The 27,388-nt window shown below is 50.1% G+C and overlaps 11 protein-coding genes across 11 annotated transcripts; 4 read left to right on the top strand and 7 right to left on the bottom strand.

Annotated features, from left to right (window-relative positions):
* Positions 1 to 804: 804 nt before the first annotated feature.
* C7974DRAFT_441379 (RTA1 like protein-domain-containing protein) lies at positions 805 to 1,851 on the bottom strand. The gene is made up of 3 exons (XM_046145359.1): positions 1,628 to 1,851; positions 1,055 to 1,564; positions 805 to 1,004 (listed from the first exon to the last, which is right to left on the bottom strand). Exons 1-3 carry the CDS (start codon positions 1,776 to 1,778, stop codon positions 838 to 840), a joined length of 828 nt encoding a protein of 275 aa, XP_045994120.1. The 5' UTR covers positions 1,779 to 1,851; the 3' UTR covers positions 805 to 837.
* A 1,117-nt stretch (positions 1,852 to 2,968) lies between these two features.
* C7974DRAFT_341767 (glycoside hydrolase superfamily) lies at positions 2,969 to 6,131 on the bottom strand. Its single transcript, XM_046139284.1, has 3 exons — positions 5,923 to 6,131; positions 5,796 to 5,867; positions 2,969 to 5,741 (listed from the first exon to the last, which is right to left on the bottom strand). The coding sequence occupies exons 1-3, from the start codon at positions 5,977 to 5,979 to the stop codon at positions 3,348 to 3,350; spliced, it is 2,523 nt and encodes an 840-aa protein (XP_045994119.1). The 5' UTR covers positions 5,980 to 6,131; the 3' UTR covers positions 2,969 to 3,347.
* A 264-nt stretch (positions 6,132 to 6,395) lies between these two features.
* Positions 6,396 to 7,494, top strand: C7974DRAFT_427069 (uncharacterized protein; the record flags this gene model as incomplete). Its single annotated transcript, XM_046144548.1, has 2 exons — positions 6,396 to 6,423; positions 6,509 to 7,494. 2 exons carry the CDS (start codon positions 6,396 to 6,398, stop codon positions 7,492 to 7,494), a joined length of 1,014 nt encoding a protein of 337 aa, XP_045994118.1.
* An 872-nt stretch (positions 7,495 to 8,366) lies between these two features.
* C7974DRAFT_341763 (general substrate transporter) lies at positions 8,367 to 10,339 on the bottom strand. Its single transcript, XM_046139283.1, has 3 exons — positions 10,065 to 10,339; positions 9,396 to 10,009; positions 8,367 to 9,340 (listed from the first exon to the last, which is right to left on the bottom strand). Exons 1-3 carry the CDS (start codon positions 10,137 to 10,139, stop codon positions 8,425 to 8,427), a joined length of 1,605 nt encoding a protein of 534 aa, XP_045994117.1. The 5' UTR covers positions 10,140 to 10,339; the 3' UTR covers positions 8,367 to 8,424.
* A 2,148-nt stretch (positions 10,340 to 12,487) lies between these two features.
* On the top strand, positions 12,488 to 14,560 carry C7974DRAFT_400968 (uncharacterized protein). The gene has a single exon (XM_046142556.1). It carries the CDS (start codon positions 12,811 to 12,813, stop codon positions 14,353 to 14,355), a length of 1,545 nt encoding a protein of 514 aa, XP_045994116.1. The 5' UTR covers positions 12,488 to 12,810; the 3' UTR covers positions 14,356 to 14,560.
* Positions 14,561 to 14,807: 247 nt separating this feature from the next.
* On the bottom strand, positions 14,808 to 16,495 carry C7974DRAFT_465409 (major facilitator superfamily domain-containing protein; the record flags this gene model as incomplete). The annotated part of the gene is made up of 4 exons (XM_046146293.1): positions 14,808 to 15,067; positions 15,132 to 15,879; positions 15,951 to 16,234; positions 16,291 to 16,495. 4 exons carry the CDS (start codon positions 16,493 to 16,495, stop codon positions 14,808 to 14,810), a joined length of 1,497 nt encoding a protein of 498 aa, XP_045994115.1.
* Positions 16,496 to 17,477: 982 nt separating this feature from the next.
* C7974DRAFT_441349 (Glyoxalase/Bleomycin resistance protein/Dihydroxybiphenyl dioxygenase) lies at positions 17,478 to 18,597 on the bottom strand (the record flags this gene model as incomplete). Its single annotated transcript, XM_046145358.1, has 3 exons — positions 17,745 to 18,597; positions 17,638 to 17,694; positions 17,478 to 17,588 (listed from the first exon to the last, which is right to left on the bottom strand). Exons 1-3 carry the CDS (start codon positions 18,540 to 18,542, stop codon positions 17,478 to 17,480), a joined length of 966 nt encoding a protein of 321 aa, XP_045994114.1. The 5' UTR covers positions 18,543 to 18,597.
* Positions 18,598 to 18,998: 401 nt separating this feature from the next.
* C7974DRAFT_427065 (beta-lactamase-like protein) lies at positions 18,999 to 20,148 on the bottom strand (the record flags this gene model as incomplete). The annotated part of the gene is made up of 4 exons (XM_046144547.1): positions 20,044 to 20,148; positions 19,921 to 19,986; positions 19,468 to 19,846; positions 18,999 to 19,360 (listed from the first exon to the last, which is right to left on the bottom strand). The coding sequence occupies exons 1-4, from the start codon at positions 20,071 to 20,073 to the stop codon at positions 18,999 to 19,001; spliced, it is 837 nt and encodes a 278-aa protein (XP_045994113.1). The 5' UTR covers positions 20,074 to 20,148.
* Positions 20,149 to 20,666: 518 nt separating this feature from the next.
* C7974DRAFT_427064 (uncharacterized protein) lies at positions 20,667 to 21,612 on the top strand (the record flags this gene model as incomplete). Its single annotated transcript, XM_046144546.1, has 2 exons — positions 20,667 to 20,949; positions 20,996 to 21,612. 2 exons carry the CDS (start codon positions 20,667 to 20,669, stop codon positions 21,610 to 21,612), a joined length of 900 nt encoding a protein of 299 aa, XP_045994112.1.
* A 1,001-nt stretch (positions 21,613 to 22,613) lies between these two features.
* On the bottom strand, positions 22,614 to 24,181 carry C7974DRAFT_416168 (cytochrome P450; the record flags this gene model as incomplete). Its single annotated transcript, XM_046143964.1, has 2 exons — positions 22,614 to 24,032; positions 24,092 to 24,181. 2 exons carry the CDS (start codon positions 24,179 to 24,181, stop codon positions 22,614 to 22,616), a joined length of 1,509 nt encoding a protein of 502 aa, XP_045994111.1.
* A 563-nt stretch (positions 24,182 to 24,744) lies between these two features.
* On the top strand, positions 24,745 to 26,536 carry C7974DRAFT_317748 (FAD binding domain-containing protein; the record flags this gene model as incomplete). Its single annotated transcript, XM_046138617.1, has 2 exons — positions 24,745 to 24,958; positions 25,011 to 26,536. 2 exons carry the CDS (start codon positions 24,745 to 24,747, stop codon positions 26,534 to 26,536), a joined length of 1,740 nt encoding a protein of 579 aa, XP_045994110.1.
* Positions 26,537 to 27,388: the final 852 nt, after the last annotated feature.

The raw sequence follows: 27,388 nt of genomic DNA, 5'->3' as shown, positions 1-27,388 counted from the left end.
CTTGTGCAACACGTGGCGCCCGAAGATAGACCGTGATTCGATAAGTGGCTAAGTGGTTGCTAGGTAGGTATTCAATACTTTCGTCCGGAAAAGATACCGATCGTTCGTCATGCGCAATTTCCGCTGATCATTTGTCTGAAAACATTGGACAGGTAGATGTTCATTGCAGTCTGCTTACTGCTAGCTTTTATAAGAATGAGCGCGCATCAAAGAGTCCATTGAGCTAGCGATGCTCCACTCGTGCGTACTGTCAGGCTTACTGAGCATGAGAGCTCTCGCGCGAGTCTTCTCAGATCTTGTCGTGCTGCTCGACCAGTAAACATGAGGGCGCAATACTAATGGCAAGAATGCGCAGCGACGATGAGGTGAAAAGACAGGTATAGCCTATAGCGACTACGAGGTCTGAGTTGCCTTTCACTCGCAACACCGCAGACCTGTGAAATCTTCCTCTATCACCCGGTTTAGCTGATCTTGGCAGCCGCCACCCAGCGCATGTTAGGGGTGGTCTTGGGCATCACCAAACCTTCAGCTACCGCGATCCCTCGACAACATGAGGAGGCCTAGGGTGACTTTTCGGATGAGATCCGGCTATACTTCGTATGCTCAGGATGTAGATCAATTCTCTATCTTACTGTACATGACGAGATAATTCGAGATATATCAGTCTGACTAGGCAATGGCCGTGTGCAAGCAACGATCGCGATTCGTTTTCGAGAAGTTGTATTTCCATGAGGCTACCAGGATACAAAACGTGTGCCATTACCCGTGAATCCTATTTGTTCCAACTTACTTATCCACAGACTTGTTTTTGAGGTATCATGAAGAGCCGAGCACTCTTTACTGAGAATTCTGAGGAATAATCTCAAGTTCGGAATCTACCAGGTCGGCTGCCTGCTTCAGAGTGGGTCCGATGTACCAGTAGCTGCAGATGACTAGGACACCAGCCATCAAAGTAGCATCGAAGACATAGATAGGCCACTCGTTAGCCAGGAGGTAGCCGTCCTCTGTCAGACTGTCAGCGTGCACTTTCTTCGAGCAGATGCCTTGAACTTACTACCCATAGCGTACTCAATGACTCTGAAAAGGTTTCTCAACGTGATAATTCCACTGACAATGTACAGCATATTCTGGTATCGAAGCCAGTTCCACTGCCCAATCTGAGGCTTCTCGCTGCCTAGTGCTGATACACGCCTGTGCCACACCGCAGCGATTACGACAAAGAATGCAAAAATGGCCATCTGCAAGCAAAGTCCAGTCAAGATGACAGCCTTTCCTAGATCAGAGCCTTTCTTGCTGTCGGAGCCGGCTAGTATGGCAGTCCCCACGGCTTGGATTAGGAAGCACAGTACGTCGCCGCCGACGAAGATCTTCGTGAGCCGCGTAGGGCGTATCATTGAGTAATGCGCGCAGCCTGTAGCTTGGATGAGGCGACCAAGAAACATGTATACCGACGCGGCAAACAATATAGGGGCAAGGAGGATGAATAGGGCCTGGATGATGTATGGGACCATGGCGGCAGGTTTGGATTTGCCCACCGCACGGGCGCCGTATCCAATGATCTCGACTGGTGAATTTCAGCGTAGTTCAGTCGTCGAAGAAGTAGAGGCGAAGGAAAAGGTACACTTACGGATAGTGCCGACGACGAACGAAGTACAAAACCATGTTCGCGTCTTGAAGAGGCGAAAAGTATGGACCACGAGCAGAATTAGGAAGACAACGATAAAGATAGCTGCAGCCGCAACGGATGGCGTGTATTCGTATTTGGATTCCTCAGCCATTTTTACTGAAATAACAAGGTGCTGAAGGCTGCTAAAGTTGGCCTTTGAGTAGTGGGGTGGAGATCGAGGAAGGGTTGTAGCTGGCTCGTTATCGAACAATGATCTCTTTCGTCGAGCTTATATATGAGGTACCTTGGATAGAGGAACAAGACATTGCTAGGCTATGCTCGCTACCATTCTCTCTAATACGAGCGAATATGTGAAGCCATCACTTGTTCTTACTATGGTAGAGTTGAGTTGGGTGCGATGCATGCTTGGCGCGAGGCTGAGCATGGAAACGGGAACGAGAACGAGTACGAACGGGAACGGGGGAGCGAGGATAAGCTCGCTGCCCCGTTCTCGTTCTCGTTCCTGTTCTTGTTCGCGTCACAACGCACAGACAAGCTAAGCAACACGCGCAAATCTGTTAAATAAAGGTGCCATGCCATTCTTCTGCCTAGAGTTCTCGTTGTTTTAGGGTGTTGGCTGACAGTCGTCTGTCAAGATTTCCATCATGAAACTTGGACATATCAACAGTTCCGTTTAGAGTCATACCAGGAAAATGACTCTCGAAAGAGGCCTTCAGAGCATCCTGCTGGTTCGTCTCGTCACCTCCGTGCCAACACGTGACGACACCGCCTCCAGCCCACGCTGTGATCCGCGACTGTAGTTTACTAGGCTCTGACCCTCCCCGATATCTTCACCTGGATTGTTTGTTTGTAAGATTGGTTAGCCGGTATTAAACTTGACTCATTACATCGTACTATGTCATTCATCCACGAACGCCTTCAACCTAGGTACTCGAAACCCCCATAATCAAGACGATATGCCGTCTAGCAAAGTCTTCCTCCTTGGCGAGGGTTTCTTTGAATCCGAAGTATTGAACCCTCTCCTCAAAAAAGAATACGCAGTGACAGTCCTCGTCCGGCGGGACAATTATGCTGCCGAGATCCAAAAGATTGAATGCAGCGTGTTGTCGTGCCTGACATTGAACGTAGTCATATGAACATGGACTCCAAGCATAGGCGTCGTAAGTCGAGTTTAGCGGAGTGAGTTGGTGGACGGGAAAGGAAACATTGAGAGTTGAGTTGCGCAGTCGAACACAGAACTGCTGAGTCTTGGCGTCGACAAGACTCATCGCATCAGATAGTTGACTCTCAACTATTCACGATATAATTCCATATTTTGGACTTTCTCCTACATACGACCATAGGACGTTGAAAACAAGGCTTCCCGTTCGCTCAGCCCTATTTAAGCAACGTACCGGTGGATTAGTACTCAGGTGGGTGACCACTGGGGAATCCCCACTGTTGTATGTAAATGTTTTACTTTTGCTTCTCTTTTGTCCCGTCTACGTCTTCATGTCCTCTTAGGTGTTTGACTGGTCGTGTTCTCTGCTCAGATCAATCGTTCATGCCCTGGATTTGGAGGCAGGTTGTTTGCTTTCAGTCTCAATTAGGCTCATTTCTTCCGTTCAGCTTTCAACTTCAAGTTCAGTCTAGCCATTGAATTTGTCATGAAGGGGGCCGAAGGACTTGATCATGGTTCGTGCACATCGACCCGTTGATCTAGGTGGTATTCGAATTCAATCTAAGACAGCTCCCAGTAAGTGGCCTCGATATCAACAGAGACAGTCTGCAGGCAATGGCTGGCGGACTGACACAATAAAAAGTTATACCGGCCTCCATCAATGACCCATCTGCGCGCAGCTTGGTCGAAATACGCAAAGTCCTTCTGTCTGACCTCCATGTGCACTTCTTCGCACTGGCCTGGCCTCAGCCGCACTTTTTTGAAGCCGACAAGACTCTTGACGACTTGATCCGTTCTGTCATTGGCTCCCTTTCCAACGTATAACTGCACGACAGTTGCTCCTTGAAAGCTACCTGTGTTTTGAACGGACAATCGTACATTAAGCGTCTCGTCGTCGAGTCGGTTGATCTGCATAGTACCATAATCAAATGTGGTATATGAAAGACCATGTCCAAATGCAAAGTTCAGCTTGTCCTGCCCAAACCGGTCATAGTGACGATACCCAACAAAGACGTCTTCCGCATAGATGACCTCCAGTCTGCCGGAAACCTCGGTCCCGGGAAAGTTGCCGTGGGCTGGCGCGTCCTCAATTCTCGTAGGGAAACTGACCGGCAATCGCCCTTCAGGATTGACTACTCCTGTTAAGACATCTGCAATGGAATTACCGCACTCTTGCCCCGGAAACCATGCTTGAAGGACAGAAGAGACCTGGTCCAGCCAAGGCATTGCGACAGCGACGCCGGTTGAATTTACCACAATTGTTCTGTCGTTTGCAGCTGCGACAGCTGAGACAAGCGAATCCTGGCTTCCGTTGCGAGGAAGATGAAATGATTCTTGATCAAGCCCTTCCGTCTCCCACTGTGGGTCATGACCGGTGAAAACAATAGCCAGATCAGCCTTCGAAGCAACGGCTGCGGCCTCGCCGACGAGATCAGCATCATGATCCGACTCCAAAGAGAAGCCCATGCGGGCAGCAGTGCGGCCCTCGAGAGCGTCTAGTCCAACGTTGACGGGTGGACAGCTTCTGATCTTGAGTCGGTAAGGCTTGCCAGCCGTCAAATGAACTTGGAACTCTGTCTCGCTCGCGGCCCCAAAAAACGTTCCCATAGGATCTGAGCAGTTCCCCAGCTGGCTTGCAATGGACTTATCATCAATCGTGATTTCAGTCGACCCAACGCCAGAGAATGCAACAAAGTGATTGCCAGTCTCCCTCGGTGTGAAGTCGCCAGTAATCTCTAGGATCTTCCAGAGGGACTCTTGCGACCCGAGTGCCGAATAAGATGAGGTCGGGTATCCATGGAGGACCGAAACAACGGTGACACCATCTCTCTCATAAAATGTACGGCTGAAACCTGGTTGTCCATCGAGGCCGACCAAATCACCATTTAGGCCATCTTTGCAAAGTGGTGTAAGGAGTCTCTCCCGTGGGGTGCCCTTGGCGTACAGAAATTGGGCACGATCGCCCAGTGCTGCCTGCAGACCTTGCCAAGGCGTGATCTTGTAGTGAGCGTTTACAGCCGCACTGCCGCCACCGTGCGCCAAAGCATCTTTCGCAAAGCCGATCAGTGCAATTGTCTTTCCCTCGACCTTTTCTGGTGTTAGTGGAAGCAGAGAAGCTTCGTTCTTGAGCAAAACAATGCCTCGAGCCCCAGCTTCTCGGATGAGACTTCTATGCTCCGGACGGTCGATCGCTTTGGGACTCGGCTTTGGCGTTCCAGTGAAGGCGTTGACCTGTTGTATGAAACCAAGAAGGGTCCGCACACGCTTGTCAATATCTTCCACCGCCAAAGCTCCACTCTCTAGAGCCGCAATGACAGCAGCGGTCTTTCGTACTTGTGGCGGCCCAGGCATCTCCAGATCTAGGCCGGCTTTTAAGCTTTCGGCCACTGTGTTGGTACCTCCCCAGTCGCTCATCACAAGACCTTGCCATCCCCACTCGCCGCGGAGAACCTCCTGCAAGAGCCACTGGCTCGCATCGCAGTGTACACCATTGACGTGATTATAGGCAGTCATAACCGCCCAAGGATCTGACTCCTTGATGGCAATCTCGAATGGGCGAAGATAGATCTCTCGCAAAGCTCGCTCACTGATAGTCTCATTTACCGTGTTCCGAGCTGTTTCTTGCTCGTTGGCGACAAAGTGCTTAATAGTAGCAGCAATACCATGAGACTGAACACCTGCAATTGCTTTAGCCGCCATTTTCCCCGAGAGAAAAGGATCCTCGCTGTAGCTCTCGAAATTACGGCCACCAAGAGGGTGGCGGTGGATGCAGACAGTAGGGGCCAGCAGACAGCTTGCGCCTTTAATTATTGCCTCCTCGCCCAGGGCGTTTCCGATGCGTCGTGCGATCTCGGTGTCGAAGGTAGCTGCGATGCTGCAAGCCGCAGGAAAGCAAGCAGCAGTTGTGTTACCGTCCATGGCAGCACCTCGGGTTCCATTGGGGCCATCGGTGAACTGAATGAGCTATGAGCTGTGACTACTAGTGAGATGCTGGAAGAGTGCACTGACCTTGATGGCTGGGATACCTTTCTCTGGAATTGCCGCCGTCTCGAATAAGGCGGCGCCGGCTAGTAGCCTGATCTAATCTCAAACATCAGGAAACAATGACAACGCGCCTGAGTCATAGGTAGTATACTTTTTCTTCTGTTGTCAAAGACCTACAGATAGCTGCAAGGTCTTTGGCGTTTGACATGATGGGCTACGCAATTCCGGCGCAAGTAAGAGGATAGTGTTTTTTCTCGCTCAAGGGTTGTTCTTCGAATTGGGGTCAGCTGGAAGCTCAAGTATCTGGTCCTGTTCCATCCTGCCTGGGATAAAACGTGTTCGCTAGAAAGGGCCTGGTTTAGAGCAGTATGAGTGTCCAGGTACCCACCCACGTTGTGCATTCCTTTCCGTGATGGTGCTGTGCGCTAGCCACCTTACCCGTGCCGGGTACCGCAGACCTCGAGGAGGCACATACATTGTCACCACCCTCAGCACCTTGCGGCACGTCTTCCAGCAATATCCACGGGTGCATAAATTTTCAGTAGCATAAGGACTACTCATGGTCATTTATCGGTCACTCAACACCAGCAGCGCCGCAGTCGCCAGGTACTTGCGTGATCAACGATGGCGAGCAACATGATGAGAGCAGTCGGTACGCTTGATACCTTGTCAGAGATAAACCTCATTAGAGGCTGCCGTTGAATGTCCAAGCTGACGCGTGTGGTCTCTCTTCACAGATGTGCAAGGCGGGTCGGGCGAGTCTGAAAACTTATTCATCAACCACGAAACACCGAAGCCGACAGCGCAACCAGGTCAAGCAGTGATTAAGGTAAAAGCCTTCGGCGTTAATCGCATGGATATTTCACAGCGACGTGGCGGATATCCTGTACCACCACAGGCCCCTGCGACTCTCGGCGTGGAGTTCAGTGGACTGATTGAGTCGCTCGGACCCGGTGATCATCGAGGGTTTCGGGAAGGGGACGAAGTGTTTGGACTCACATACGGTGGCGCCTACGCCGAATTTGTTGCCGTCAGCACGGGTATGCTGCTGCGCAAGCCGCCCGGGCTGTCGTTCGCGCAGAGTGCTGCCATCCCAGAGGCATGGATCACAGCAATACAGGCATTGCACGTGGTACTGGGGTTCGAGCGCGGGAAAACCATTCTGTGGCATGCCGGGGCTTCCGGTGTGTCCATTGCGGGGATTCAGCTGTCCCGGGCCGCAGGCGCGTCAGCTATCTTTGCAACAGCGGGAACAGCGGCCAAGTGCACGCTGGTGTCCTCAGACCAGATCGGCGCAACATTGGCTGTCAACTACAAAACCCAGGACTTTGTGGAGGAAATCATGCAAGCCACAGGGGGTAAGGGTGTTGACTACATTGCCGACTTCGTCGGTGGACCTTACTTTCAGCGCAACATGGCGGTGGCAGCCCGGGACGCTCGCATCGTCATGCTAGGCCGTATGGGTGGCATGAAGGCTGCCGAAATCGACCTTTCCCCGATCCTCCACAAGAGAATTCGTATCGAAGGGAGCACGCTTCGCAGCCGGGACGAGACTTACCAGGAAGAGCTGAGGCGCCGGCTGGAAAGCTTCATGCCTGGGTTCGCCTCTGGCACCTTCTCCGTTATATTGCACGATACTTTGTCATGGACAAGCATCCAGGACGTACATGGCAAGATAGAACGCTCCGAAAACGCTGGCAAGATTGTCTGTACTGTCGACTGAAATGGGCACATTATGTAGCTGCGGCAAACGTACTTTCTTCCACACCCACAAACGCGTCTGTTTCAACATGGATCTTGGTTTTTACATCTGATATTACACCCAAATATCGACAGCAATTCACAGCCCCGATATGGTGATATTCCCGTGAAGCTGCAAGTGCCCCGTCTCGCCGAGAGAAACCGCAGCTTGCGAAACAACCACCCTGGCAATGTGCATGGCTATCCACTGGTGCCTGACGCACGAGCCGAGCCAGGTTCATCCACCAGAGCTTTTGTCCAAATTCGCAGGGTGGTTATGGTGCGTTTAGCCAACATGCCTTGCGATTCTCGATGCAGGAATGACTTCCCCGAGCCTCTGTATGCTCGAAGAGGTCAACTGATCATGGCTATCCATGCCTACCATCTGTGTATGAGTTATTGGACCTAGTGCTCATGGCCAAGGGGCACATTCAGCCTCATAGGTTTTTATGTGTATCCCTTCGAGCAAGCTTCACTGGATGGCTGAAGGTCAGTCCTGTTGATCGATATAATGGTACCAGCGTTTGTCGGCTAGAGGGCTTCGAGTTAATAATCGGTCAACACGCTTCTTGTCGTGATATAAATCAGGATCAAAAAGCACGAAGGGTTTTGATGAATACCAATAGCTTGCTGACGACGTTGGTCATTCTGCCTTCCTTGTGAGCCATGATCAGACTGTACTGAATACTGGAGGAACAGGATTCATTCTTCTTTCCTGGAGCAATTAACGTCATTCTAGATTCTAGGTCTAAACTCTAAGACATATTGTTGGTGCTGTGATGTTAAAACTTGAGTGAAACATCCTTCAGATTTAGCACGAACGAAGTTGTATCATTGGAATCAAGTACATGCGGTGGTGGCATGACTTCGTATCGTGGCACATAAGCCGTTGTATAATAAAGCCTTTTGATATCTAACGACGTTCAATCTCCTCGACGTTTCCACCCTTCGTATCCTGACGATCATCACTCCTGTCGGGCTGCTCTGATTCAGGATCGATCTTCTCACTGGCCACGCTTGTGGAGCCATCGAATACCTCGCGAATTTCTTCCAGGGTGCGACCTTTAGTCTCCGGGAACAAGATGTAGATGACACCGAAAAGTGCGGCCAGGATGCAACAGAACACGATGTAGTATTTCCATCCAATGGCCTTCATGGCGATAGGATTGACCTGATTTCCTACAATGAGACCGGTGGAGGCCGTGATGTAGGTAAGCGAGAGGCCGCGGCCGCGCAGAGTGAAGGGGTAAATTTCAACCGGATACGCTTGAAGAAGGGGTGTCCAAGCGATGTCGTAGAAGAAATAGAAAATGAAAATGAATGCGACCACAGCACGGCCTGCGCCTTCGTTTTGAGTGCGTGCGAAGAAGGAAGTGAGGCCGGTCCAGGCGATGTAACTTCCGAGCATGCCCGCTGTAGAGATGAGAAATAGCGGTCGGCGGCCCAGTCGGTCTACCATGAGGGCACCAAGAAATGTCGCTACGACCCAATTGAAAATCTGGAGAATCCCGTTGATAAGCGTCTGATCCTTAACGTCCGTGATGCCGATTGTGTTTAGGACGAGTACGAGGTAATACGAAGTCACCGCGACGCCACACCATTGAGAAAACCAGCCCACGATGACTGCAATCAGGGCGCGTTTGCGATTAGCTTCTCCGGCTACTAGATCCAGCCAGGATGCGGACGATAGCTCTTGTGCCTCGGCACTAATGGCCTGTTGGACTTCGGAAATTTCAAAGTTTACCAAGGGACTGTCAAGACTGCCGCCAGCGTGGTACGTAGATAGAATCTTCCGGGCATCTTCAGTGCGACCCTTAGAGATGAGCCATCTAGAATGCTTACGTAAGTAACAGTAGACAAAATGCTTCTCAGAAATTCTCTCACCTTGGAGACTCGGGTGTAAAGTAGAGACCCGCCAACTGGAACGCAGGTATAGCTCCCTGTAGCAACGAAGGAATGCGCCAGCTCCAGGTACTCGTTATCTTGAATGTTCCAAAGGTACACCAGGCGGCAAATATTGCACCAAAATAGTAGAACGTGTTGTACATGGCCGTTATCTTGCCGCGATGCGTTGGATAGGCCACTTCTGATACGAGGATAGGACTCGGTTGACTGATGAACGACGTAGCGAAGCCCAATAGGGCTCGGGCAGTCACAAATGTGGCGAGGTTTTGTGAAAGACCTTGCATAATAGCAAAGCCGATGCACGAGACCAGGCCGACAAGAAGTGACAGCTTTCGACCCCACCGATCAGAGACGTATGTGACCACGATCATCCCAAACACCTTGCCCAACGGGTAGACAGCATTCATGAGACCTAAGAGCGCACCTTCAGGGTTACCGAAGAATTGGCGCCATTGCGGGAGGGTTTGGAGGCCATTCATCATAGACCCATCATATCCTAAAGTTGTTGAGGAAAGAAGGGGAACAATTAGACATAAGTTGAGTTGGATGAGGTGGCTAACACGCCACCATGGTCTTGGGTCATCAGGGAGTAGCTATGAACAGAAGTCATCAGTGGAACTTCCTTTTACAGCCACACGATACACTTACTGCAGCAAGGGCTGGACCAACAGCTGCCTCAGCATGCTTTCGATCAGTTCTTTTTTGTCGATTTAGAATGGCCATTTGCAATGTTCTTGGGGAAAGACGGATATCGGGATGATTGTGATGTGAAGAGGTGCGCAGAGAAGAAGTTGCGATCGCCCTTGGTTCGGTCTAAGTATTTCCAGCACGACTGAATGTGTCCGTTGGAAACAAAATCTCAACATTCCCCATGGGCCGGGCCCCTGTCGAGGACCAGGTTACAAGCTGGACTGCGGAGCCCCCCACGGGGTATCGAGCCATCGATGCCCTTCCGCATGTTCTGCACGAACCGAGATCATGCCGTGCCACTTTACCCGCCGAAAATGGAGCGCCAGCTACTTAGCTAGCGACTTCAATGCCACTTTACCGATGCCACCTTAGCCGAGAGATGGCCTCTGAAGTCGCCATCCCTTTGGGGTCAGACCAGGCGGTGTAGCCAGAGAGCTAATCCGAGTTTGCATGGGTTGCTGACCACTTGGCCTAGACTTGCAGCATTGCAGCGTAGTGATAGGATATGGCGTGCAGGGTGACCAAGGCTTGCGCCATCATACGCGAGATTTGCAAACAATAAACCTGAGTCCTCTTGGTTGCCATGCTCGAGCTTTCCGCTAGGCTACGTGTCGTTCTTGCTTCAAGGAGAAATTGATGGTAGCCAATACACTGCTGTGATAGACTCAGGCGGTGAGGAGGGTTGACATCGTACGTGGTGCAATCTCGGAAGACGACTACTGAACATCTCTTTTAAATACAACGCTTCCATAGAATGGACATCTTGACTCTCCAGTCGAAACTCCGGAGCCTGCTCGAAAGTAGCTATTTAAGCTGACGATGAGGACGATGTATGGCAACATCGCTGCTGAAGTTGTGGTTATCGAATCAATTCCTCAAGCGTCTTGCCTACACTGAGAGTTGAAAGCTTGGCTGGATGTTAGTGTGGGAAAGGATGGTGAGGAACGAGTTGGCTTGAAAATGGAACGCTGGTCATGCCAGTTTCGAGCCAACTTATCTAAAGTGTCGATGACTGATTTATGTCAGCCACCTCGATGGCTGCCATCGAATCGCCTTCGCCAATTTCCAAAACCTCTTCAGAGCTTTGACGCACCCCACATCTTTCCCCGCAGGAGCGGATGGAACCCTGAATCGCCAATTTAGCGCAGGCGCGGCTGCTGGTACTCCACTGGAAAAGCGCGCGACCTGCCACTTCGTACGAACCATGCCCTTGATACCGAATCACCCATCATCCGCACTCCTTTTCATCGCCATTCGATCTGAATGACACCAGCCACGTACATAGTGCCAACGTCCGGTCTTTCGCACCCCAACGCCCCCCGAACGCGCAGTCGGGACTGTATGCCTCATGTTTCAGTGTACAGAGTGCTCCAAAGACTTCACCAGCCAGAGTTCCCTCGCGCGACACCTCCAAAATCACTCACAATCCATCAGACATGTCTGCAACGTATGCAGCGTCGTCTTTCGGCGTCGCGATCTGCTCACACGGCACTTGAAGATGCACGATAAAAACAACAATAAAAACAACAACGATGACGTTGGCATTAAGAATCAAATCACCAACGAAGGCCATGATGGAGATGAGAGCGGGGTGGGCGAAGCTGTTGTTTCTGCAAGCTCACTTGCAAACGCACATGATGATGATCAGTCCGCCACAAACACAACCAGCGCCGAGACAGGCGCCGTTTCACGAAAACGCTGCCATACGGCCTGCAATCGCTGTCGCGACCTTAAAATCAAGTGCGACGGCCAGTATCCTTGTCCACGATGTGAGCGAGCGGGCAAAGCATGCGACTTCGACCGCCCGCTCCGTACTTCTGGCCGCATCAGCCATCTTAGCTCCGCCGCCGTGGTCAGACCACCTTCGTCGGGTAGCATCAACTTATCCCCTGATCTAAACTTGGGTTTGGACGCCGAAAATGCTTTTCGCATGTCCATGCCGGAGTTCTCGCCCACGTCTGACACGGACGTTAATCCCAGTCCTAGACCCATCCCAGACAGCAGATCAACTGACCATGGGGGCGATTGCGCTGCCGCCAACTTTGGTATCCCATCTCCTCCATGGGATGTCTTCTTCAACCAAATCACACCCTGGCCATGGTTGCACGAGAATTTATTCCTGTCTGGAGGTGATTCTGGTATCCTGGGAACCGACGAAGGCCAGAATCTGTCGTATTCTGACGAACACATGCATGTTCCTGCCTTCTCAAATCCTACCATGCAAACCATGGGCCAGAATCAAGATCAAGACCAAGAAGCGGCTCAAGATCAGCAACAAACTAATGTTATGGGCTCTTGCCCCGGTGGCATACTGTATCCACCGGCCGCGTCCACATCTATCGCTGCTCTTACCGGGCTCGACACTGCACTTCCCACGAGTTCAGTCTTTGACGACGGGTTTAAGGGTAATCAACCTCCCAGCGACCATATCGCGGACAAACAGCGCGCTGTCGAAACTCTTGTTGCGCTCACGGCGCAGGTAAAACGTACCGGCGAGCACCCTGGATCTTACCCCAGGTTCACCCACCCTTGGTTGCAAGTTCCTCCAGACATTGTTACCCTTTTTAATATCAACCTAAGGCCGAGCAGAGAGCGTGCTGTTACCACAACTGAAGAAGTATTACAACACTTTGTCTCGCTGTACTCGGAGCACTTCCATCAGCTGTGGCCGCTTCTTCCGCGCCGCATACTGGAATCGGGCAACATGCATCCTCTTCTCTATCTTGTATTGGCGTCTATTGGTGCCATGTACATGGACGGTTCCGCTTCTGAATGCGGTGCCTTCTTGCACAATGCGGTACGGCAACGACTCGTCCTTCCATTGGAGCTGGACGCTGCCGACGAAAGTCTCGTCTGGTTGGCACAGGCTAGGCTGCTAGCCCAAGTTGCCGCGCTATATTTCGGCCAGCCTCGGGCTTTTTCGTACGCACAGCACCTCGGCGCTTTGCTCGCCACGCAGGCGCGCAGAATGGGTCTCTTTACCAATGCCAGCCATCAGCTTCTACAATTGAAGAGGATGAAGGGTACTGCCACCGATGCTTCGTGTCTAGACTTGTGGCTGTCAATTGAGGAGCGACGCCGTCTCGCCTTTGGCATATTTCGAGGTGACACCTTCACTAGCGTTTTGCTCAATTCCAAGCCACTGTTATCACTGGAAGAGATTGCTCTCGAATTTCCAACCTGTAATTCAGTCTTTAATGGCGGCGCAGATCTCGAACCACGGCTCGCGCTCGACATAATCGAGCACTACCGGACGCCCAATCAACATGTGCGGGCCTCGGATGCTTTCCATGTGCTGCTCGAGAGGAATGAGATTCTCCCGCCATTGGAACCGGGTGCCCATGAGATTCTATTATTCGGATTACAATCGCATGTCTGGCGGTTTTCCTATGATCGTCAGCTTCTGAGGCAATTTCCCGCGGCCGGAGGTGCAGATGCAGGGCTCGAGGAAATGCCTTTGTGTGAGACTATCACCAGCCAATGGTATACAGAGAGCGATCCTTCCGGTCTTCCCTCCAAGAAACGACGAAGAGATACGTTCATATCAGAGGTTGACTCTCTCGACAATCGATCATATCAAATGGCCGATCTCGTCAGCGAGCAGCAACGGCTCTCGGCTGCCCTGACAAAGTGGGAGCGGGCTCTGCCGTTGGCAAAGACCCTTGCGCGCAATGAGGAGGATCGGAGCTACCTGCTAAGTAGTCTGATACTCTATCATCTTAGCCTCATGCGACTCTACGCTCCTGTCGAAGACATTCACCAGATTCACTACCGCCTCGCTGATAATCAACTGGTGCCTCACGAGCTCGTGGCCAGTGTTCTCACATGGACGCGATCTCCTGAAGCGCTCATAGCCGTAAAGAGGGTTCGTTCTGTCTGGTCTCTCATCACACAGGAGGCGCGACAAGGTCGGGCAAGGTCACGATTCAACTTCAACGCATACGTTGGTCTTCATCACGGTGCAGCCATATTATGGGCTTATCACGGAGCTACAAATTCGGACGAGACAGATGCACGACGGTCTACATCAAGCACCAGCGGGTCGCTGCATCTGCGTCAAGCTGAAAACTCATCTCCAATGTCTCCAATGCACGTTGATAAGACGGAGGGAACAGGCATCCGCCACACATTCGAAGACTTGTTTCACGCAGTGAGCCCTGCACGGTGGTCTTCCTTTGCTGAAGTTGCCCGGACCTTGACTGTTCTTCTGTTCCCAAAAAGTAGTGGCCCTTTGAATGACGAAATGTAGTTTTGGTGAACCTAGGTCGCGCCAATCTACAATAAGCTAGCGCCGCGGATGGTGGGACATTTGGCGTGCGACAGGCACAATCAGTGTAGGTGAGACCCGGATTAGTTGGTGATTGATCGTCGAGTATGGAATCCTCAATTGCACTTCGCCTGTAGGGCAAGGAATCACTATCAGCAAGGCCATTCGACGCAGCTAGCTGCTGAGTGATCGTCTCGCTACCCACACTGTCGCACTCAATCGTGTACTGTCATCGATTAATGCTCGTTCCGAAGTCTAAGAGGCTAGCGGACCTTCATCAGAAGGTCCGAATGTCTAAATACGACAAGGAGAGCCTGGCGCCATGTCGTAATTTACCCTATTCATTGAGATTCCCCAACGTTGAGAGGTAAATCAGCTCACAAAGACAAGTAAGTACAGTAAAGTTTAAACAATGTTTTGCAATACGTGTTGCCTTAAGGATGCCAGCGAAAGTCCGGGTGCTTCCAATCCATGTCTTGTATCTGATCTTCCGGTACACCAGCTAATTCCTCCTCAGAGTTACACTTCTCGCGTGATCTGTTGTCCCGGCGCATCCAGAGGAGAAGAACAACGCCCAGAACCAGCATACCTGCAGCGGTAGCAAGATTCAGGCCCATTCCGATTCGGAAGTGAGGTGCATCGTGAGGCAGATAGCTCCAGGTCGACACGAGGCCTCCCATGTTGCTGAACATGACTAAATGAGTGAATGGTAAGTAAAGGTCTTGAACACGAATTCTCACATGGCGCGCTCCACTTACTTGCTGTTGCTATTGCACTATTGCGCGATGTGTCCGAAACCACGTTGGCGCTAGCTTGCGCAGTACAAAGCGGACCTATACCGAAAACTGTGCTGGCCACCAGGAAAGCAGCTGCATAGCGGATTCTTGGCACATAGCTTGACAAGAAGATGATATATCCCACAATAACAAGAGGCGTGCTCAAAATGATGAGAACCAGACGTCGATCTAGCTTCCAGCTTAGCAGTGTAACTACAATCACGAAAAAGCTCCCAACAATGTACGGTGGTACCGTAAGAAGTTGCTGCTGGATGATTGTTCTTCCTGGATAAATCGTGCGGATAATTGTTGGAGTAAAAAAACCAAGCCCTTGGACTGTGACGCTGTCAAACATAAAAATGACTGCTGTTCCAAGTGTAACGGGATTTGAGACACCGCGAAAAAGCTTTTTCTTATCCATCTTGTCCAAGACTGCGGATGATCCGACCCTCTCAGCGCGCAGCTTGTGCTCAGTGTAGGCCTTTTCGCGATCTGTCAACCACCGCGCTGTCTGAGGCCTATCTGTCATGGTCAGGAATGCAAGCAGGGATAAAATTATTGTGATGATGCCTTCGATGGCGAAGATCATACGCCATGCGGTCAGACTGCCAAAATTATCGAGAGTAAGGATTGCAGAAGCTAGGAGGCCTCCAAAAGCTCCTGCTAGGGGAGCCATGACGATATAAAGTCCGAGACGAAATCCTAGTTCTGCGCGTGAGTAGAACCGGCTCTACATTGACTATCAGTACTGACTCAACTATTGCCTTTTCTCCGATCTGGCATCCGTAGTATCTTGCTTACCAGATAGTACGCGATGCCGGGCAATACGCCGGCTTCGAAGACACCTAGAAGGAATCGAACGGCGCAGACCTGGGCCCGGTTGTTGACGAACGCTGTACCAATGGAACATAAACCAAAGCCAAGCGAAATGGCGGGGATAAACCAACCAGGGCCCAGCAACTTGCAAACAATGTTGGAGGGAATTTCGAAGATGATGTATGAGATGTAGAAGACAGACAGTACGGTGTTGTAATCATAGCCTCGGAGGCCGAGATCCTTCTCAAAGCCTGCCAATCGAGCATTGCCTACGTACACAGTCAGCCATAGGACGATCTTGACAAGTCAATGCTCATAGACGAACCGATGTTAGCTCTATCAATGAAACAAAAAAGATAGAGTAGTGCCACTGTAGGCATGAGAAAAAGGTCCATCTTCAGCAGTAACCGAGATACATCCTTTTGGTCCATGCTTGGTTCCTGGCTCGCAATGTGCTCTGCTCGGATTACCTCAGGGGGCTTGAGCTCATCATCTCTCCTGTGTACATGATCGTTGTATGAAGCTGACATAACAACGATAGTTGCAGACTGACTGCAAGTAATAAAAGAACGAGCGGCTTCAAGATTATTAGGTGTAACCTAAGTCTGGATAATACCCCAGAGGAGGACAGGCATTCTTATAACTGTACAGGGCTTTTCAATTTCACGCCTCGATCTGAGTTGCTGGTGGAGATCAAACCTAGTTCATCCGCCATAAGCGTAACCCCGCAAGCTAGTACTTCCCCAGATCTCCAGGCATAGCCACGTTGTGTAACAGCTGATAACTCACATCTCGCCTACAGTTCCGTGCATTCCGTTATCACGGAGCAACCTTGGTAATTCTATCCACGCTGTCCCTACGGTTGGTTGGTTTCGGGTGAGGTGGCATCATTTGGGCGGCATGGCCACTTTTGCCGTTTATGGGTGGTTGCCGAATCGCGGAGCCAGTCTTGAGAGTCGTCTAGCCTACCTGTTTCTCTCTGGAAACCCATCCCACTCCGACCCGATCCCACATCGATCTTCCCTGAAACTTGGACCCCTACCGCTCCTTTGACGATAGCCGTAACAAGGTTTCTCTACTTAGCTGATTCAGCCTAGTATTTTCCAAGAATATTGTTTATTGTTCGATGTTCCATTGCTTATCGGTGAGGTATGGGGTGTGTAGCATTCACGCAAGTCTCATCGCCGTCCGCTTCCCCGCCAAAGGCAGTAGAGTGTATCATGATTTTTCCGAGACAGTGGTTGATTATGTCGGGCGGCGAGGTCTATCATAAGCACGAGGTTCGATCAGAAGCTAAGGACAAGAAATGCCAATACAGGCATGATTCACTTCCTTAAGTCTTCCAGCGCTGTATAGACTCTGTAGCCAAGTGTTTTGGTACCACAGATCACTTGCAAGGTTGACTTGTCTGCTTGTCTAAGTGAAAGGGCGAACAGGTGTCCTGCAACTACCAGACTCATATGCATCTGTTTTTCTATTCAAGATCCAAACTTAGATTTGATTTGTATCTTCCTAAAATACTTCTGGTACGGGAGGGCCCCAGACCTTCAACGCATCTGGTCCAGCCGGAACGTGCGATACAACGGTTTCTGAATTCACCAAGTCACCATCCGCGTAGTGCTCCTAAACCTGGTCAGCTTCAAGATAAGTAATGTGCATAAAGATCTCTTACCACGATAAATTTGCTGGGATCAAACCAGTAGTCGAACACCTGGCTCCCAAGGACATGCTATAACCAAGTTAATAACTGTAAGTTATGAGCAACATGACAAGACTAACTCTGCCAACTCCCCAACAAATATCATAGCCCTTGGACGTGAGATAGTTGTGGCCGAGTTGTTGAACGTCGAAGTCATGGACTTCGAAAGCGGAGTGAGCCACTGTGGGCTTGACGTCGCCTTTCACAGGCTTGAAGAAGAAGGCGTGGTGATCGGTAAACTCAAGACCACGGTCGATATGGAAAAAACACGTGGTTGGCTTGCCATCCTTGAAAACGACGTCGGAGGGTGCCAGTGCCAGAGTGTTTGTATACCAATCGTACATTTGCTGATAAGTGCCCTCTGGGTAGGTCACGCCGTAATGTCCCCAGCGATGAACCAAAGCTGGACCAGGCTGGAAACGATGGAATTTTCCCTTCCTCGGCTTTTCATCTTCATAGTTGACAATAAGCTTCTCCAGTTCAGGTGGCTGGGGCGCCTTCTTGGTTTGGTTGTGAACGAGATAGACGTGGTGGCCCACAGGGTCGGAAAGTCGGACAAATTCACCGCCTCCCGGAGCATCTAGAGACGTAATTTCCGTGGCGTTCTTTACTTTACTGGCTTTTTCCAACTCGATCCGTGACTCGACTTCGTACGCAGCTCCTCCAAAATAGCTGTCTCGATCTGATTGTCGTGCGATATAGACGAATGGCTCCTCACCATAGCCAGCGAAATGGATTTCCTTACCGGCTGTTTCACGAGCTATCGAAAGCCCGAAATCAAGCAAGAATTCTCGTGCTTCCGCCAAATTCTTGTGATAGTAAATCACAAATGCTGTCGCCGTGAGGCGCAGCCTGATATCTCCTTCCAGAATCGGCATGAGTGAGCTCTTTTGTATAGATGTGTGTAGGATGTAAAATTCGGCGCGTATTTCGAGGTATGAAAGCGGCCGTTGATTAATTTGGTACTTCGCTTGTTGGTTTTATGCGTCTCCTCAGGCTTGCATTTCTCATCTGCTGACTTGCAGCACAAGACCCGGGTCGCATCAATTCCGCCGTCGACCGCGATAGAATTGATGATTAGTCAATGACGGATCGTCGTACAATTCTGAACTATCTCCACACGATCCCATCTGATCTCCATAGGATCGGCTGATGTGGTGAACACATTGGCTCTGCCCGGCCGGCACGGGTCAGCTACGCGAGCATACCACATTACCCGCTAGGTGCGGGGCTGCAGCTAAGCTGAGCTTTAGTCTCACTACAATTGACGACTTCACACGGGTAATGCCCGGTCTTCGAGGGCCAATGCAGAAAATCTTGGTATATTGAACTATCTAGTCGTAGTAATTCGGCGCAAGCTTGAATTTGAAAAGCGCATCACGATCGTGCCCAAAAATCAGCTTGGCATCTGTCAACTTCTGTATCGACTTGATCATCTGGCTTGACACCAACCAGGTCGCATGGTCTCTAGTGAACCATCCTTGGCAAGCAAGGGACTCATAGTTCTCCTTGACGATGTAGTGGTCAGTTGTGAATATCCACGTTCCACTGTTCTTCAGAGTGACCTGAAGAACACACAAACCTGGCGTGTGACCAGGGCAGTGACGAATCATGAGCCCTTTCGCGAGCTCTAGGCCGTGCCCGTGAAAAGGGGTCCAGTTGAGATCGTACTGGAGGTAGCTGGGTAGATAAACGCCTGTGATCTTGTAAACGTACTACCTCCTTTATATTACGTATAGAGCAAGAGTATTTGGCTGTCGAAAGACATCCTTGTAAAATTTGTGTAACTTGTTGAAGACTTACCGATATCAGTCTTAGTCGCCACGCTGTAGAAAGCGTGTTTCAGTTCCAGCTCATGAGTATAGATTGGCACGTTTGTGCCTCTGAAATGTTCGAGTCCGCCAGCGTGGTCTAGATGCAGGTGTCCCATGATCACAGCCTTTACGTCCTTGATGTCGTTCCCCGTTTTTCGAATTGCTGCATCCAGTTCCTGATCTTCAACGTAATCCTCGCGAGCAAAAATATCGTTGAGCTGTGGGCCCCAAAGAGTTGGGTAATCTTTGCCGGCACCCGTCTCAAACAGAATCAGCCCCTCCGTCGGATGAGAAATCAGAGCAGCAACCATTACTAAAGACCGCCTGACGTGTTCTGGATTCGGCTTGCTCGCGGTAGCAACATTAGCCTGTACTAGACGTTAAGACAATAATTCTTCATATCCTGCTCAATCGACTTGAACATGTAGAGATTGTAGCATACACCAGCGATAAAGAATGCTTCGTCAGCCTTCAAATTCCCAATATGCAAGAGCCATAGCTTGGTTCCCTGGTAGTGAAGTGTTGTCAGTGAAGTATCATGGTTGGCATTGTAGAGCAAGCCTACTTCAGGAGCCTCACGTCCTATGAGATCCATGCTACTTGCTGATCGTTGTCTGCGTGGAGAATTCGAAGGTAATAAGACGTGATTTTGCTTGGTCTACGAGCAATTTGCGAGATTGATCCAGTCATGAGAAGAACGAGGATCGATCAGCTTCTAAAGGAGCTGCGACTATGTCATTTGTCATCTCGTACTTGCCTCCTAGGTAGTTCCAGGATGGTGTTGGCGCCAGTGCGAAGCGGTCCAGACAACTAGGTGCGTACCAGCGTTGGATGCGGGGTGGCGGGACAGACAACAAGTGCAAACACGCAAAGAGAGGGACTTGGTCTGGCTCGCACCTTGCGCGGTAAGCTCATCATCGGTAAAACATCACTTGAAATTGCGGGGTTACGAAGTTGGCAGGGCTCGGTAACATGGAATGGTTTTGCGCGGGTAAAGTGGTATTGACGTCCGATTTCGTGCGGAACCACCTACTGTAGCTAGGGTTGAAGCTCGATCGCGCGATCTGGCTGAAGCCCAAGTAAAGAATAAACAGTCACGCACGATCCTTAAGATGAAAGAGTAGTTGTATAAATTTATTCATCTTGACTTCAAATCATACGTCGCCAGTGCAACAGATACGCCTCGTCATGACTTCCAAGCCAGTCGCATGGGAGAGGTTCGTCCGTTACGTCCCTCAGGGGCAGGACCAAGCTATTTGTTTTGGGGATCCTATCGTCGCAGAGTCCGAGATCGATCAGATTGCGCAGATCGCTGCGGAAGGTAGACTGGAGGTGAAAGTCTTACAAGGTGACCATCCGCTTAACGCGACACCAAATGGAAAGACGGATAAAGTAGCTCGGCTACTAGGTCCCCTAGAGCCAGGCGATGTACCCATCATCCGATGCATTGGACTGAACTACACGACTCACAGTAAGTTGTCAATTCGTTTGCATTTACATGACTGACGTCAAACAAGTTCTTGAGACTGGACGCCCGCTCCCGACTTGCCCTACTGTATTCACCAAGCCGGGACCCGCCATTGCAGACCACGGTGAAGCCATTCCCATTCCAAAGATTGCACAGGAACAGTGCGACTATGAAGGAGAACTAGTAGTCGTGATAGGAAAAGATGCGAAGAATGTGTCAGAGGAAGAAGCGCTGGAGTATGTGGCTGGCTACACTGTTGGAAACGACGTTTCTGCGCGCGACTGGCAAAGGGAAGCTGGCAAGGCTGGTCCTGTTCCACAATGGTCTTTCAGCAAGTCTTTTGACAAATACGCACCACTGGGTCCCTGCATTGTTGCAACTAGGCTCTTAGGAGAAGCAAATGCGCAATCGCTGAAGACTATTGTCAATGGGGAAGTCAGGCAAAAAAGTAACACAGCGGACCTTTGCTTTAATGTCCGAAAGCTTATCGCCTTCTGTAGTCAAGGTCAGACACTGCAGAGAGGATCCTTGATTATGACAGGCACGCCAGGTGGTGTTGCTTTGTTCATGAAACCTCAAGCATTCTTGAGAGACGGTGACAAAGTCGAAGTTGAGATTGAAGGCATTGGTCGCCTGTCGAACATAATGTCTTTCGAAAAAAAGTAGCTTCGTTGAACATAGACAATATAGATACAGTGTATGGGTTTTTGACAAACTTTCGGAAGCCATGGTTGACAGTATTTGTGTTATAGTACTACTGGTGATGTGCAGGGAATCAAATAGTCCTGCACCCAGTCACCAAACAACGGACAACGCGATCCTTTCAATGTCCATCCAAGCAGAATCAACAAACGACCCTCTGGAATTCAATAAAAAAACTTATGCGAAATCTGCAGTGTGGTTTTGTATCGTTAGGATTTTCTGACGCTCCATACTAAGTTGCGTTATAACTTGTCTGATAACTCCGTCCGTTAGTAATGGGCTTCGGATATCTTTCATCTCTCATGCAAGCAAAGAGGCCCGTCCATCTCTGAGCCCTGCGAGCAAAAATCAATGATGCTCAATTCGTATTCATTTTCCCAGAGCCTTCCAACATGGTTAAGAATTGCTTGCACTTTTAACAGGCTAACGGAAAGACGCGTTCACTAGAACGATTGCCTGCCCATGTGTCAACACGATGCCTCAATAAATAAGAAAAGGCAGCTAGACCGAGCTCAACGCCTCTACTAGATCTGAAAGCCGTGACCTGGAACATTCCGTACAGTAGACGCAGGATTAAGAACAAGGGAGCGAGGAGCGGCTCTCTTACTCGGGTACTGTGAGGGTACTGCAGGCAGGCAATCAAATACAGGTCTGATGGGTGCCGGTGAGGGCAGAATTGGGTATCGTTTGATATGAGTTGAGACGAATCCTTGAGGTGTAAGCTCTAGGATTCGGGCGGTCTATATAGGGGTGTCTGTCTTGGTCTGAGGTATACCGGTGGTAGACCGAGGCAGGCCTTATAGGAAACCCTGTATGACTATGCATATAAGTGTACAGTAAGAGCAAGAATTACTGCACGTGCTATTCATTTCAACAGGAAGAATCATAATGTACGAAGTTCCCCTCGTGCTTTTCGGTGCAACAAACTACTTGTGCCCTTGATTTGTGCTTTCCTCTCGTATATCTTAGGGTTCGACCACACGTCGCTCGAACTTCAGCCAACAGTGTCCTGACTTCGATCCGGCAGCAAAAACGTCTGCTAAATGTAACTCGTCATTCTCCATGTTATCCGGAACCACTGAAATGAAGTTCAATATGATCATCGCCATCATATATTTGAGTTCGGTCAAAGCAAGATTAGAACCTGGACAGGATCGACAACCAGTCCCAAAAGGTATCCAATTGAGTTTCATACGCTCATCAGCATCAATCCAGCGCTCTGGTAGCCATTGGTTAGGCTGAGGATACACAGAATCTAGCTGGCCTTGATTCAACGCCGAGGTGGAGGCAATAACGCCCTTTGGCACCAAGTAACCTGAGATTTTGAGATCCTTACCCAGATGTCTCTCGAGCGGGCCCGGTATCATGGGGTACATTCTCATTGTCTCTCGGATGATTCCATCTAGGAGTGGAAGGTCCATAGCAAGCCTGATGTCAAGTTTGCTGCGATCTCCAAAGGTGACAGAGAGCTCCTTGTACAGCTTATCTTGAACTTTTGGGTGGCGAGCTAACAACCAGCAAGCAAATGCCGCGGTGTGCGATGTTGTTGACGAGCCAGCCGCCAGCATTTCTACCATGTATGCTGGAATGTCCTCTGTCGGAACAGCAACTGCTTTGTTGTTCATCGACTGTAACATGGAGAGTACGTCCTTCTCTCGGTTGATATCGTCCTTGCTGGCTTCCCAGCGCCGTAATGCATCCTTGGCTGTGAGGTCCATGTCGTTACAACTATCACGTAGGCCTTTCCACTTTTTGTTGCCCAGGTACTTGACGTACGTGTCGGATCCTGGGATGAAGCTTTTCATGGCATTCCATGTGCTGAATGCATGGAATCGTTGGATGAAAATTGGGGACTGGTCTTCTTGATAGTTGTGTAACAGTCGATCTCTCTCGCCCCAGAGCACATCTGTGACTATGTCCAAAGCAAGCAATCGGAAGACTACAACGCCATCGACTGCCTCGTTCTTTTTCGTCTTCTCATCAATCAGCTTCAAAAAATCCTCAACGTGAGACTGGATGTTCTCTACGAGAGTTGCAAGGTTCTTGTTTTGGAAGCATTGTATGAGGTTGTTACGCGAAGGCGCTGCTGATGCATAGTCCAAGAAGCCTAGTGTAGACGTGACGCCCTTCCATCGGCCCATGGATGAATAGAAAGACGTTTTGATTGCCGTTTTATCGTAGATAGCCTTCATGGCTACATCATCTGTAGTGTGTATCTGATCAGGAGCGATCACAGCGACCGGGCCATAACGATTGAGAATACTTGTGACATACTCCGTTCGTCGCTTTTGAAACGTTGCATAGCCTAGAGGAAGCTTCGAGATGCGAGCATACCATGGCCCTGGTATGTGCTTCACTGGTGATAGCAGGAAAGGATAGATGGCCTATGGGTGACGATGGGTCAGCGAAAACGCCTCTTAGAATAGAAGGGCACCTGACTAACCGTGATCCAGATTATGTATGCCAGAAGCGCCGAAAGTAGCCACTTTGCTTGCAGGAAGGATCTGACTCCATCTTCGATGATTAGAGACATCATGAAGTCGTGGCACGACAATACTACGACAGAAAGATAGCAAGGAAGTAGTGTCAATGAATTTCTTGGATTCGATGAGCCCAGAGTATTCTGATATCGCTTTTGTAAATGACCACGAGAACAACACTGCGCTGGTGCGTGGCCGAGGGTTCGGCTACAATCAATTGCCTCCTCCGCACCTACCCCACCTCGATCCGCTCCTCCAATCTCGTACCACTCGAAGCTTCATTGGGTGAGTGCTGATTGAGCCAAATTGCAGCAACGGGCCACGAGCTGGAGCCACTTTGGTGTCGGGTAATGTGGCAAGTCTCGGCAGCCACGCGGAAGTCAGAACAGCGGCCGGGAACAGATTACGTGAACCAATCATTAGTTCGTCACTCGATGGAGTCCGGACGTCAGTAGCCTAGCCATCCGGTCCTCGATTGCGGAGAACATCTTGCGTACGTCTGTTACAGCCAAAGGTATCCGAGTTTGCAACTAAAAGCTTCTTGTTCAGCTGCAGGATTTTGATTGAATCCCAAACTGTTTTTCGCAGGCTTCTTTACCCTGAACGATCTCGTGACATGGACTATCCAGTTTTAATTATTGGTGCTGGTCCCTCTGGGGCTACCACTGCGCTGTTGCTGGCTCGAATGGGCGTCAAATCGATGTCAATATCCAAGCACAAAAATACGGCCAACACACCACGCGCGCACATATTCAATCAAAGAGCTATGGAAGTTTTGAGAGATGCTGGTCTAGAGAAGCAGCTGGAGAATGTTGCTACGCCTGTGGACGGTATATTGTCCTCCTGCTCCAAACTTAGAAATCTTGACTCATTACCCTGCAGACATGCAGCATACTTCATGGCTGGACTCTTTGGCTGGTGAAGAGTACGGACGCCTCTGGGCGTGGGGTAACAAGCCTTCCTGCAAAGGAGCCTACGAGGTAGCAAGCCCTTGCTCTATGTCTGACCTCCCTCAAACCTTCTTGGAGCCTGTCCTGGTCGAGTCTGCAACACGAGAAGGAGCCCATTTCAGATTTAATACAGAGTTCGTGCGGTTCGAACAGGCAGCAGATGGTGTCAAAACGACCTTGCGAGACAGAGCTAATGGAGAAGAGTTCACTGTAACCTCGCGATACCTAATAGGAGCAGATGGTGCGCGGAGCGCAGTACTACAGGCCTTGGAAATTCCTGTCATTGGTCGGCAGCTCAACACTGCGTTCAACATTCATATCATAGCCGATCTCTCCAAGTACATTAAGTATCGTCCTGGTAGTCTCAACTGGATACTCAATCTCGGCGCTCCAGAATGGTCCGCCGTGGGAAACTTCCGTATGGTCAGACCGTGGAACGAATGGGTGGTCTCTATGCACCCTGCTACAAAGGATCCGAACGACCTCAGTGAACCTAGCCAAGAGTCAATTATGAAGCGCTTACACCAGATGATAGGTGATCATTCGGTCGACATCAAGATACTATCATCATTCTCGTGGACCATCAACGATCGAGTCGCCGAAAAATGGCAAAGCGACCGCGTGTTATGTATCGGGGATGCAACTCACCGCCATCCTCCAATAAATGGGCTCGGGAGCAATACTTGCATATCTGATGCATTCAACCTTGCGTGGAAGCTGGCTTATGTCATCAAAGGATGGGCCTCACCTTCATTGTTAGATACTCTTACTACCGAGCGAAAGCCAGTGGGTGATGCCATCGTTCGTCGCGCAAATGATGGAATGGAAGCACATCGACGACTCTGGAAAATCATTGGCCTTGACGTTGACACTCGCAAAACATTCTCAGAACTCTTGAAAGCCGACTCGAAAGATGGCGCAGAATTGCGCATTCGTTACAGAGAGGCCCTAGAGGCAACCGAAGATGAGGTGCAAGCTCTAGGGATTCAAATGAATCAAACATACCTGGACTCGAATGCCGTAGTTGTAGAAGCCGACGACGAAGCACCAGAATTCCCAACCCTTGCACCGCTCAGAGATGTCAAAGTCAGCACGTACCCAGGATACCATCTGCCACATGTTTGGTTGGTAGCCAACGGACAATCACCAAGGGTATCTACGTTGGATCTCTGTGGCCAGGGACGCTTTACACTGCTCACAGGCATTGGTGGTGATGCTTGGATCAGCGCGGCGGAGTCGGTCTCCCACTCAATGGGTATCCCCATACGCGCTTACAAAATTGGATATGGAGGTAACTTTCTCGATTGCTATAGGGAGTGGCACAAAGTGCGAGGCGTAGGAGAGGATGGAGCGATTTTGGTTCGACCTGATCACTTTGTTGCCTGGCGCTGTCAGGCCCTAGCCGAAGCTCCTGCAAGGAAGCTTTCTTCGGTTCTTAAGCAGGTTCTTGGCCAGTAAATGGCATATAATGGCATATTAGTGAACAAGAATCATCGACACTATCTGTACTTGTATTGAGTTTTTTCCCCGTGGCATGTACTGGCTCTTTGACTTTAGCCCACCTGCATGCAGCCTTTTATAATTGATCTTTGAGCAGCCTGTACAACAAGAACTACATGTTCCAACATCGTACATTTCATAGTCTTAAACCTGCTTAATGATCTCAGTTTGCCGTTCTGTGTAGTTATTGACATCGAATAAAGACTATACGTTTAGTTCACGACTAGACGAAATTCCGTCTATCTACCCTCCACCTCAAAGATTCAAAAGCAGAGCCTCGGTAAGCTCATACACTGCCAATGAAGACGTCGCGCAGATCCGACAACCATTTTTGCAGGATACAACAGGCATAGATTCTTTACTTTCATTGTGGCCCCCTCGGTTAATAGTAACGCAGACCCTTCACAAACTTTCCAAGACTTGGAAGATTTGACTTTCCAGCCGATTACAGAGATTAATGGCCGTTTAGCCTACCGGATATCAGGGCACTTGCATTGAGTCCCGTGTCACTTGGTGGGCGCGGATCTATAACAGTTAGTGCGTGGCGTGCTGCCACTTTACCCGCGCCCATCAGCCCTTGTCCGAGCTGATTGTCGGCGAATCTGGAATGGAACCCCAGGTAAACATAGTACCGGTAATACGTATACCACATACCGGTAGCTTCACTGTGGGTGCGGAGACCCCGCAAATTGCACTTCAAATCCACGTATGCACCAAGCCGGGATCATTGGTTCAAGGATATAAATGGTCGATTTGAAGTATTCAGGAATTCACTCTGCCGTTCACAACCGCATCTCTCTGTTTATTCTC

The sequence above is a fragment of the Boeremia exigua genome, assembly GCF_020726555.1.
Source record: "Boeremia exigua strain MPI-SDFR-AT-0100 chromosome Unknown C7974scaffold_10, whole genome shotgun sequence".
Taxonomy (NCBI): Eukaryota; Fungi; Ascomycota; class Dothideomycetes; order Pleosporales; family Didymellaceae; genus Boeremia; species Boeremia exigua.
Note: the sequence above shows the minus strand (reverse complement) of the source record. Positions and strands in the feature narration are given on the sequence as shown.